At 35.0% G+C, this 12,728-nt stretch overlaps 1 protein-coding gene across 1 annotated transcript in view; it reads left to right on the top strand.

The window, feature by feature from the left end:
• Positions 1 to 12,728, top strand: part of NBEA (neurobeachin) — a 453,768-nt gene that overhangs the window by 382,813 nt on the left and 58,227 nt on the right. Inside the window, exon 46 of the mRNA XM_083884753.1 lies at positions 4,932 to 5,051. Within this exon, the coding sequence (XP_083740879.1) occupies positions 4,932 to 5,051 (120 nt within the window). The remainder of the gene's footprint in view (positions 1 to 4,931; positions 5,052 to 12,728) is intronic.

The raw sequence follows: 12,728 nt of genomic DNA, 5'->3' as shown, positions 1-12,728 counted from the left end.
ATGCTTTCAGTATTTTGAAAGACTGGAGAGGAGTGATGGGAAAAGATGTGTTACTGTAGAGCTTTTGGTAGAAAGTGGTAACAAGCTGAGAGTGAAGGACAGGAGTACAAACTAAAACCATGGGAGAAGACTGTATAAAGAAAAAGAGAAAATGAAAAACAAAAGAGAAGAAGCAAGGAAACAAATGAAAAATCTATGACAAAAAGTAAATTAGAAATGAGAGTTTAGATAGAAGCAGAATGAAACAGTATGTAGTAATGGGGATCCAAGGGGAGAAACTGCCTACCTAGACCTTCGTACTGGAGGAAACAGTATTTGCTGTAGGTAAAGAAGTTTCAGCCACTCTGAAGTATATATATAGAGAGAGAATTGTGTAATTGCCACAAAACCTTAAAAGTTATTTTAAGTCTTGCTTTTCAGCTTTGACAGATGCCATCTGGTTTCTGTCAGTTGTCTTCAAAACATTGCTTTTAATATCATATTTTTGAATCAATTCTGTGATAATCTGTTCCCTACTGCCTTATATTTCCCTCAGTTCCTTTCCCTTATCTCATGTATTGTGGTGGGCTGGCTATGCCTAGATGTCCCCACCAAAACTGCTCTATTGCTCCCCTTTTCAGCTGGGCAGGAGAGAGAAAAAATAAGGAAAGGCTCATGGGCTGAGATAAGAGCAGGGAGAGATCCCTCACCAATTACCATCGTGGGCAAAACAGACTCAGTTTGAGGAAATTTGTTTGAATTATTACCAATCAAATGAGAGTAGGATAATGAGAAAATAAAGTCGAATTTTGAAACCACCTTTCTTCCAGCCCCTCCCTTCTTCTCTAGACTTAATTTTTCGCTCCTCTCCCCACTGACACAGGGGAATGGGAAATGGGGCTGTGCTCAGTTCATCACATTGTCTCTGTCACACCTTTCTTCTCCGGAGCCTGGAGCACCTCCTGGCCCTCCTCCTGCACTGACTTTGTTTTCTGCAGAGCTGTTCCTCTCACACGCTCTCATTCCTCTCTCTAGAATTCTTCTGCAGCTTTTCCCTGACTATTCTTAAGTCTATTATCATAAAAGCACTTTGCTAGAGCTGACAGGCTTAGCCTTGGTCAGCAGCAGGTCCATCTTGGAGCCAGCTGGTGTTGGCACTATTGGATATGGCAAAAGCTTCTCACAGAAGCCACCCCTGTAGCCTCCCCCACTACCAAATCTTTGCCACACAAACCCAATACATGTATCAGGCTGCATGTCAGCCTCAGTTCTGTCCTGTGTAGTTAATTTTGATATCTCTGCCTTTGTTTCACCATTAATACATATTCTGTTGTATGCATTTTTGTGTAAATGAAATTGAATATTCATAGTTTATCACTAGGTGACCTTACCACCAGAAGACTAATTTTCTTCATGTGCATTTCATCTGGAGCAGTGAATATTTAACATGCAGAACATGGAATCGTTTAAACCAAGAATGCCAATTCAGTGCATAGTCCAGTGACTTAACCTGAAAAGTAGACAGAAGGAAAAAGAAAAATAGAAAAATGAATTCTGGCTTGAATCACGTAGAATATGAATACCAGCATTTTAGTTTCAGATTTTTAGTAGAAATAGGATAGAGTCATGGTACAATTGAATATTCTCAATAATTGCTACTGAAGTTGTATTTGTGTAAATCAGTTGCATTTTCATGGAAACAGAGACCAGTGTTTGAGAGCATGATTCTCTAATGCGATAGTCAAGATGTTTGTAGAGAATAATTGTCTTCCAGTTGCTGTTGCAATGGCTGCATATTTGTACAAGGTAAAAGAAATTTTGGATTTATTATGAGTTAGATTGGATTGAGTTAAAACCAGTTTTTAATGAGATTCAAAGATGAGAATGGCCGGATGTTGTCTGATAAATAGAAATGAATTTGGGTCTTTCTTTTGTTAAATTTGAGCAGGACAATCACAGATATATCAGGCAAAAGGTGTGTGTCACTCCAACAAACCCTTACATACACTCTCCCTACTCATACAAATGATTGGAAAGACGTTTTTGTTTGACATAGGATGTCCTAGAATGACCACATCCTTTCCTTCTCCTTCCTACCACCATAAATGTTTGAAATGAGTCTGAGTACTGCTAAAAGGGAAGGGAGGGAGGGAAGTGCTGTTGAATGGAAAAATGAGTTTTCTCACAGCTCATGCTTATGTTCAATGTAATCAAGTCCCCCACGATTTTCTCTCCTTGTTGGCAGTGAACAAGGCGTGAATTTTATTCAGAATATTAGGAACGAGTGAGATGAAGTTATAATGAAAACACTGTGCTGCTTTATAGCTTTCACAGCAACAAAACCTTTACATGAAATGACAGTAATCGGTATCATAGTATAACAGTATTTAAATGAGTATATTGAATAGAGATATGAATTATATTTATATAATATAAGGACTTGACTTCCCAGAGAATAAAAATTACCTTAAAATTATTTTAGAGGTCTGATATAAAGCAAGTGAAAGCTTTGAATTTCTGCTAAGGATTAAAAATCCAAAAAGATAGGCACAACAGGCCTATGCAGGACAGCATAATAGGGCACCCTGTAGTGCTGAGCTACTAAAAGTTTAATCCTTGATTATGATTTTTTTTGCTTTTGTGTATTTGTCTCAGATGCTTAAAATAATGTTGTCATGGAAGTTGGATTAATATTTTTACATAATTTATTGTAATTACATCATTTTTCTGGTTTCTGCTTCTTTTAAATCCATCGACTCTTTCTGATTTCAGAACCTCTGCAATGATACACAGTCTACACCACAATAATATTTACAAAAATTACACGTCTTATAAAGAAAAAAGTGATGGGTAAGAGTTGTTAGAAAACAGAATTATTTGTGCTCAGACCAAGAACGTATAATGTTTTTCAGTCAGGGCAGGCTAGAAAACAGCATAAAATATATACAAATAACAAATATATGCTGATAATTAGAAGGAGGAATTAATTGAAAAGCAAAATAATTCTACTATTAAAAATGTAAATTTAATAAAATTATAATATTAACAGATTTTTTTTATAAATTAATGTATTCCAATTTCTGTATAATTTTTTTTATTATTATTTATTTTGTAGTCTGGGTCTGAATCTTACACATTTTAAATTATATTTTACTTTAAATTCAATATATGGAGCACTGGAAAATCTGGATAGATAAAAAATTATTTTCTTTCAGTATTTCAGTTCATTGTGGTAGTTTATACTACTCACCAAGTTGAGCTACTGTTAAATTTTAATATACTATTTGAACTATAAATCTCTTCTTCTGCACACAGCCTTTCAATATTCACGAGTGCAAATAAAGCCATTGTGCAATGAGATTTAGGGGCCTCCAACAAGAAATTATATTGTGATGATTTTGTATTTAATTTGATTATTTTAATTAATTATTTAACACATATTAGGATTCTCTGATTGGAATAAACACATGGATTAAAGTATATTAATGAGATACTATTCTTTTGAATGTGTCTATTAAAAACGAATTTCCCATATTTTAGGAGGAAAAAATATGGTTAGAGTTTTTTCCTCTTTAAAAGCAAGTAGCCTGTATTGGCTGCTGGGCCTGATAGAAAAAAAATTAATTGGGAGGACATGTGGAATAAAGGTGGAGAAACAATGGTCTCTGGAAGTGAGAATTTCATCTTTTATTTTCCTCCTTTTTTTTGGACATCTCTATTTTTGCATCTGTGCTTTCCTTATGTATATTTTAATTTCTCTTAAGGGCTATGTGAACATAGTACCTTTTTCATCTGGGACAATTTACACACAATATGTATAATATGGCATAATTACTTCAAAAATTCTTTATTAATGGAGGAGTTCCCTGACTTGTTAAAAATTTTCATAGAAGGAAAGAGAATGTTTAGAATAAAATTCAAATAATACATGAATAATACTGTAATAACAATAGAGATCTGGTGATCATGAACTGCTTTGATTAACGAAATTTCCAGATGATCGGGGTATGCGACGAAATAAGTTTGGGTATGAATTTAATGGAAGGGACTTTCTTAAAAACATTCCCCTTGAGACTTTGGCAAAGAGGAAGCAGCAACTTCCATCTCTGTAGGTACACTGCCAATTATTAGTTAAATAAGAGGGCTAATGGAGTAGTGCTGGAAATCCAGATTTCTGCCAATGATCTCAGTATTCAGGTTCTACTGACAAATTAAGGATTTGGTCCACTGCTAACCCTTTCCCTGCAGTGGAATGTAGTGACATCAAAATGGATTATCCAGACTGTCTAATAACTGAGCTCTTCCTCCTCAAAAGTTGATAGCTGTTTCCATTTAGTAAGAACTGGGTTATGGCTTCAGACAGAATTAGCAAACATAAAAGACTCTAAATATTTAATCTTTGTACCTCTGCCCCAAAGTAATGATAAAACTGCATATCCTGGGACCATAGTCTACCTCATAATGACCATAGAGTCAATTGTCTCACCTTAAGGCAAAGTGGAACCTACTGAGCTCTTTTCAATGAAATGAAAACATAGGAAAGAAAAATTTAGAGATGGCATTTTTTAAAGATTTTGACATACCAACATGCAAGGAGTAAACAAAGCCCAGTTATATAAATAACACAGAATGTGTTTATGGTGATTGCAGTGAAGGAGGCAGTCACTGTGAACTGGAACTAAGCTACATATGTCTGCCACTGATGGGTAATTAGTCTTATGGTATAGAACTCAGGTTTTTTGTTTGTGCAAAATGTGTTAGTGCCAATAAATATACTCAGATGTTCAGTGCAGAAACCCATGCATACATATAATTGTGAGGTGCCATGTTTTTGTTTAATTCTGCCTTTATGAAGTATTTTGATCTGCAAAAGGCTTTTGGATTTTGACAGAAACCTGCTGCAAGAGTCATTGTACTGTTTCCTTAATCTGTCATAATTTCATTAATTACAGGAGCCCTTTACAACATTCTTTCTAAATGCAAATGATGGCAAGTTTGACCACCCAGATCGAACCTTCTCTTCAGTGGCCAGGTCCTGGAGGAACAGCCAAAGAGATACCTCAGATGTGAAGGTAACATATATGTCAAATAAATGGATAAATATGCAATTTTGTTATGGTATTTTTGTTTATGTAAACATAAAGAAGGTGCTGTATTATATTTTACATTTATAGATCTAATTTTTTATATTCAGTACACTAGGTATAGTGTAAATAAATAGATGTTAATAAAGTTTATTGTTCTAACACAATCAAAGATTCTTTGAAGTTGAGTGGACAAAAGATGGGATCTTTTTTAGAGAAAAACAGCCTAACTGATCTAATTTAGATCAGATAATCAGGAGATGGAGAAAAGCTCAATAAATTGTTCTTTCCTGCTGTTAACTCAATATTTGGCCCACTCCATAAAACACAGCAGGAATGGGATTTGACCTTAAAGTGTCATATTGTTATAGCTTGCCTAGCTCTGGGTTTGCATTGCCTGGGGCAATTAATAAAGCATTAATGACAAGACCCATTTAAAATGTTGGCTTTTCTGTACAGCTTTAGCTTTTACTTGAATGTGCCTGGGGATATTATGCAACAATACACATTAGATTAAAACAACTTCTACACTATATACAGAAACAGCCAGAGAGCAGGGTGATTTTACTGCTGTTATTCCTTACCTTCTATTTACCTTGTTAAATACGAAGGGTTATTGTTCATAGACATGAGACCTTATCAAAAGGATACAAAAATCTAGAAATATTTTGAATAATACGATCCCTGCTTGATTCTCATTTTCTAGTAATAAAGCTGTTAAAAGCTTCACTATAATAATAATAAAAAAATACAATGAATATGTTTCTTTTCTATTTATATACTACGACTCATACTTGGAAATGATAAATTGAATATCGTATCACCATTATATTTTTTACTTATCTTGGCAAAGAAAAAAAGAAAAAAAGATGTAGATTGGTTGATATATTTTTATTCCAGAGCTCCTGTTTGCAAAAGTATTCCAACAGTCTCAGAAGAGACAAACTATGTTTTTATTCAGTTGCTACTTAGAATAACTAATTTCAAATTGTATGATCATCCTAACATATGGGAAAAAATTCTTTTTAAAGAAATCAACCTGAACCTCCTACAAAACATTTTATATTTATTCATGCTCCTCTGGAAGTCAATAGCTTTTTAAGTACCATCACTCTTACCCTTTCAAGAAAAACAAAGGAAATTTCCAAATTTGGAAACAATTTGAGGTAATATCTACTATATTTGATATATCCTCGAAGTGCTAACATTTTGATTTTTACTTTTCAATGAAATCTGTTTTTCCTGGAATTCTGCTAGAATATCTGGGAAAGTGACTTCCTAGGAGTGGGGCTTAAACAAAGGATAAGAGCCTTAAACTGAGAAATAAGGGAAGACAGTTGGAAGTGACTGTAATCTTCTTGTCTGGCTTTAGTACACAGGAGGAGGGCAGTTAAATACATCAAGGCATTGCAAAAGATAAAGGAATATCTGTGGACGGAGGAGAGACGGTATTCAAGTGTGGTATATAATTAGTGAACGGATTGTTCCTAAACTAGCAACCAAATGAGTTATCAGTAAAACAATTAACTGAAATGTTTGTCTGAAAATACCAGCAGTCTTGTGAACCAAGTGGGATAATTTAAGTTGCTGCTGCCAGCCATTGCAAGGATGAAGGAATTAAGGATGGATAACAGCTGCATTGCAAAATGTATTTGTATTAAAACCTCTCAACTTATCAAAATAAGTTTATCAAAATAAAACAAATACGTAAAAGATGCTCAGAACCAGATACCTTCAGAAAAGGAAGACAAAAGGTGAAGAAATGAAGTAGCTATGTTCTTTAATGCCACTGAATGTAAAAAAGGGAATTGGGGATAGCAGGTAATGTAGTAAAAATTCAGGGTCAGAATTGCTCTAGGGGAAAGACTGTGAAACAATGTGTTCCAGAATACATTTAGCAGTCTACTACAGTACCCCAGAATCAGATTTATACTTACATACACATTTCTGTTGTGCCATTAGAAAGAGAAGCTAAGTCATCACAGAAAATCTAATATAGGACTAACAGATGAGGTGTGTTAGCCAATAAATGTTTTCTCCAGATAATCCCTGACCTGTCTGTTCAGGGATACATTAGGGATTAAAGATGCTGTTTAAAATAGGGATTTGTTAATTAATGAAGATATGGGGAAGGTGGGTTTAGAAAATAGCATTTATTTTGAATTGATTCAGCTGAAGATGAAAATAGATGAATAAAAGCAGAGACGAAAATGAGCTGAATCTTTAAAGGATGCTAAAACAAATAGAGAGCATTCATAAATTATCTAACAAAAAAAATCCATAGAAATTATGGGGAATTTAATACCAGTGTTCGATGTATTGCACCACCAAAATAATTTATTGCATATTAATACAAAGCCACTACTGGAATAAATCTACTGAGATACACTTCAATAGCCTAAGCAAAATACGTCAATGCATTTTCTGTTTTCTTCAGTTTAAGAAGGAAACTTTAAGATCAACAGGATGGCACAAAGCTTGTCTGGCTACCAAAGTTTTATCCTTAGGTTATAACAACTAGAGCATCTCATGGAATCAAATTTCCACCTGAAACAGTCTGATTAGTCTGTTCATTCAGAGCTATTATATTCTCAGAGAACATATGTTATTGTTTTTCTCCTTTCCCTTGTCCAGTTTTCAGTATGAATTCTTGCTGGATAAAACAAAGCTTAGTGGTTTCTGTGCTGGAAACCATCAAGCTAATTCCATGCCTAAACTGGAGTTAGCCATAGGAACAAAAAATGTGTTTTGAGAGTTGGATACAGGTAGAAAAATGTGTGTATGTGTAGGGTAATTAATGTCCAAAGTGGAGACACATAAGTGCTATGAAATATGTAAACATATGAAAGGGAGAAGAATTCTTTGTCAGAGAACAAAGAGGTAAACCTCAGAGGAAAGGGATCAGAGTTGAAAAACGCTCGTTTAAGCAAGAGAGTATGAAAAGTTAGGGGGAAGTTGAGTATTCTCTGAGTTTGAATATCCCCAAAAAGGGAAGTAGCAAACTCCTTATATGTAAAACTTTTTATTTTTCAAAGTATACTGGCAAAGTACTGTCAAGGCCCTTTAATTTGCAGAGTCTGTATTTCTTAGTGATCAATCAAGAATGAGTATAGCAGCTAATTGTTGCTGTTGTTTGTTGCTTAAGATCTTAATGAACTTCATTTCTCAATGCCATTACATCAGGGCCAACTTTTCCCTGAGGCTTTGAAGTTCATTCTGCAAAATGATAGGGAAATTAACTATTATTAATACTACTAATACCTCATTTTTTTTCAGATTAGTTGTGCTACTGCTTAGAATGCCTTGCACTCTTTTCAAACATTTTATCCAAGTTTTCAGGGACTTAAAAAGCAATGAGTTTTGGGGAACTACTAGGAAAACCCCTTGAAATTTCTGCCCATTTTTGTCACTGTCCTAAGAGCAGCATCCACTGTCTCGCACGACAGAAAAGCTTCAGGTCTGAGAGTGTGAATCATTCAAAAACTATTGGTCAGCTGTCTGGCAACTTCTAGTATTTATTTACTCAGCAGTTCTATTAGAAAGTAGAGAGTGTGCAAAAGAGAATATGTGTACAGGTTGTTTGTGAGTACAGAATCTGAAGGCGTGTAATCTGTTAAAGTTTTCTGCACACTTGTGTAGCTCCTTCTGGCTCCACATGTAGCTGTACATGGGGGAAAGGGCTTGGCAGTGTGGATTTCCTTGTGATACACATGCTGTAAATTCTTTTCCCATTCTAAAGATTTTTTGAGTCTTTATAGTAAATATTTAGTGCATGGAACACAGGCTATCCATCAAAGTAGTAAACTTTGAAAACCGTAAAGACTAGCTAAGTGTTCATTATTCATGTTTTCCTTATCATACATTTGAAATTCATCTGAGCTGCTTTAAGTACATTTATCTCTGATTTTACTAATTTCATTAATTATTGTGGCACAGGTTATGAAATAATTTTAGAACAGTGTGTGTAATGAATTAATCTGACATTCTTCACTGCTGTGTGTTGGAAGATGGCCACAATTTTTGTTCTCAAGTACTGTAATAAATAATTATATGAATTGTCTTTATTCTTTATTAACAAAGTCTAATTTAAAAAAAATATTTTTTTTTAGAAAAGTAAAATCTGGAGGGTTTTTTGTATCAGTTACTGTTTAAGAAAGAGGGCTATGAGGTACATTATTTTCAAGTGCTTCAGTAAGTGCTGAAGTAGGTCAATTTTAACTAATGAACTGAGATTGTTAAGTACTGCAGACACTTTCCATAGCTGTTCTTTAACAACCTCAATGTTGTCTAAAAAATTATGTCCAAACCACTTCCACAGAATTCTGCATTAAAATTTAAAAACCAAATGCCTGAAATTTGCAAAAGAATGTATATCTCTGTGGGTCCAGCTTCTTTCCTCCCATGCTTGTGTCCTCTCTGGCATTCCCTCTCTCTTTCTCCCTTTCTTTTCCTGCCTTCCCTCTGCCCTTTAAATATGTGTAGTCTCTTCTGGAACTAAATTATTTCACACTGAGCTAATGAAAATAGATCTGTGGCAGTAGTTTGATCAGCCTGAAAACAAGCTGTAATTCTGGTTTCTCAAATTGTGGCAAAAAGTAGACCACCTTTGAAAAATGTAGTGTATGATTATACTTTGCTCAGCAAAGGATTAGAGATTTCCTTAGACCATTTTGTTCCTTACTCTCAGGTTCTTTTTGGCTCATTTTCAAGAAACTCATTCACCTACAGTGGATGAAACAGAATTAATATGGTATGTGCTGTGTAAGAGCGGTAACACACAAGGGAGAACCTGGATAACACAGTTTATTTTATTGTGTCTCCCTTTATCAACATCGACCTTCTCTGGAGATAATCAGTACAAGCTGGAGGAAGAATGAACGTTTGCGGGGTGACCTTTGAGGAAGCAAGTCACCCGGAAATGACCATAACTTGGCCAGTCAGCTTGCACATTTTTTTCCTTTCTAACCTCTCCCCTTCCCCCACCTCCCTCCAGTTTTTGGTAACATTGACTTCCCCAGAACCTTCTATTCAGACACTAATCTTTCCTAATACCCCTCAAACTTGTTATATTACTTTTTGAATAGTCTGTTTAGAAGTTAGAAAGGTAGCTCTGACAAAATGTCAGTAAAGTGCCTCAGTGTGAAATGGAGGAACTCATGACTGACTCATTGACCCAGTGCTAGACTCTTGTGGAGTTAATGGATGCCAGGGGATCAACCTTTCAGGAGAAAAAGAAAGAAAGAAAAAGAAATGGAAGTTTTAAAACCTTGAAGTGAATTATACTAGAAAAGTGAAAACGTCTGGGTTGAATTTGATTTCATTGGGAGGCCATAAAATGGTATACCCTTAGAAAAACATTAAACAGAAATTTCAGGTTTGATGCAAATGATGTGCAATTATAATAGTGTTAATAGCAGTCCTCTATCACCTGAAGACATATTTTTAAAGTTTAATTTCTCAGCAGTTTGGATTTGTCACAGGCTTGTAAATTAGAAAATGCATTTGGGGGATGTTTTCTTATACGAAAACACAAGGCATATAATACTGTTAACTATACCTTGGGGTTTTAGTATAGCTATTAAAATAAGCAAGAGATCACATTTACAGACAAAAAATGTCTGTTATAATATTCATTTTACTTCTTTTTTTATACACCCTTCAGTAGCTTTACTGCATCATCCTTCATGTGAAAAGAGGAAAGCTTCTTGAGCAGTTTGAAAGGCAGCTGACTCTTAAATGATAGAAAGCTAACCTGTCTTATTAGAAGTGTGAATGAAAGGGGAGCAGAGGAGGTTACCAGCTGGTGAAATGTCAAGGACAACTAGACAGAAATTACTGCAAATAGATTTAGATCACTAAAATCCCTATTTTTATTAACTCTTTAAAATCTAGGTATTTCTTGTGGTTAAGAAATTATCCATGACAGGTAATGGATTCAGAAAGATTTATTTAGAACCTTTGATATGTTTTGGCAAGAGTAATGAAACCAATAGCATTTACTGAATAGTGTCAGTTAATGCCAAATTATAGGTCAGCTGAGTTGCATACAATAACACATGCATTTAAAATGCTTAATTGGTATGTGAATATTTTAAAAATGCCAGGCTTTTAAAAGAACATTGGTTTTCTGTGTCTTCTTTCTTTGCAATCCCTCATTTTATGCCTGATAAATGATGTAACTTGTAGGGAAGCTGTTTTATGGGTTGGTTTATTTTGATATTTTCTTTCAGGTCTTGATTTGCATTGGCTGACACAACGTGTGTATTGTAGGAAAAATTATTCGAGATTTGTGTTTCATGAACATTTATAGCTTGGAACCTAAATTTCTCAAAGTCATAGTAGCTTCAACCTAGCATTTCTGATCTGGCTTTACATTTACCTTTTAGCACTAGTGCCACTGAAGGTGCAATAAGAGTTTTAAGAAACCTCTTATCAACTATTTTGTCTGTCAAGAAGAAAGCAGATTGGGAGAGAGAAGGTCCTCTGTGTCCTATCCCTTGACGTAAATGCTATCTCTGAGATACATTTTTCCCCTGCTAATTTTTGAGTCTCCTTGTCCCTATCTTCAGGGTGAATTTAACAATGACACTTCTGAAGTATGAAACTGGGGATTTGTAAAAAGCTGTGTTGTATGACAAATTACACTCTGCTCTGCAATGAATGAAAAATAGCAGATGCTGTCAGAAAAGTACGCAATCTCCATCGCCAATGTAAAGACTACAAAGGTTGACAAAAACATTTATTTTGGCTTCTGTGTGATGAACACGTGACAAAATATGATATGGCCAAAGTATATAAATAAGTAAATTAAGTTATGGACTGTTCAGCAATAATTCTGCTAGATGATTTGGGAAGGTTAGAGGAATATTTTGCATTTCTGTAACAAAAACAATGGAGAAATAAATCATCGTCCTTAATTTAGACTTTTAGGAGCTTGAAGGGTGTAAATCTGGTAAATAATGCTTTTCGAACATGTAATAAACAATGCAAAGAGAAAATATTAATTTATTCTCTGGGATGGATTGATAGCTAGATAAAGGAAAATGGACTTAGAATGTATATTGAAAGATTCAGGCCAGTTGTTAGGTAAAACTTCCCCAGATGAAGAATGTTGAGACCAGTTGATGGAAGAATTGTGGAATGGTTCTCACTCAAATTCTGGGACAACAGGGTAGACAAGTTATCTTGCAAGTTAGCTGTCATAGCTGAACCTCATCTGCAATGGAGGAATGGATGCAGTCATCTCTCTAAATATCACCCTGAAACAGCTATTTATTTGAGGTATCTGTTTCCTATCCATAGCAGAAAAAGCACCAAAGGAGCTGCTCTCTCTAGTCATAGTCTTTATTAGACTATAAATTGGCACATACCCATTTGTGAAACAAAATCCAAACTCTGGCTCAGAAAAATGTTAATAGGTTTTGAAAATAACTCTAGCCTTTGCTAGTGTTATCTTTCCCTGAATTCTTTTGTACATTCTTGAAGCTTTCAGTGGTTTCTTAGTTAACACAATTCTCTCTGGGCCCCAGTTGTCATCTTGTTGTCTCCTCTGAGGTTCACTCCTGTCTGCTCCTTTCTTTTCCCAGAAACCTCCTGGGCTCCAACCCTGCTGCCTCACTGTCCTTGCTAATCCTTCCACTCTCTGCCTCTCCCAGTTTATACTTC

This window comes from Zosterops lateralis (assembly GCF_965231275.1).
Source record: "Zosterops lateralis genome assembly, chromosome: 2".
Lineage (NCBI taxonomy): Eukaryota > Metazoa > Chordata > Aves > Passeriformes > Zosteropidae > Zosterops > Zosterops lateralis.
The sequence above is the reverse complement of the archived record's forward strand: the minus strand, read 5'-3'. Positions and strand labels throughout refer to the sequence as shown.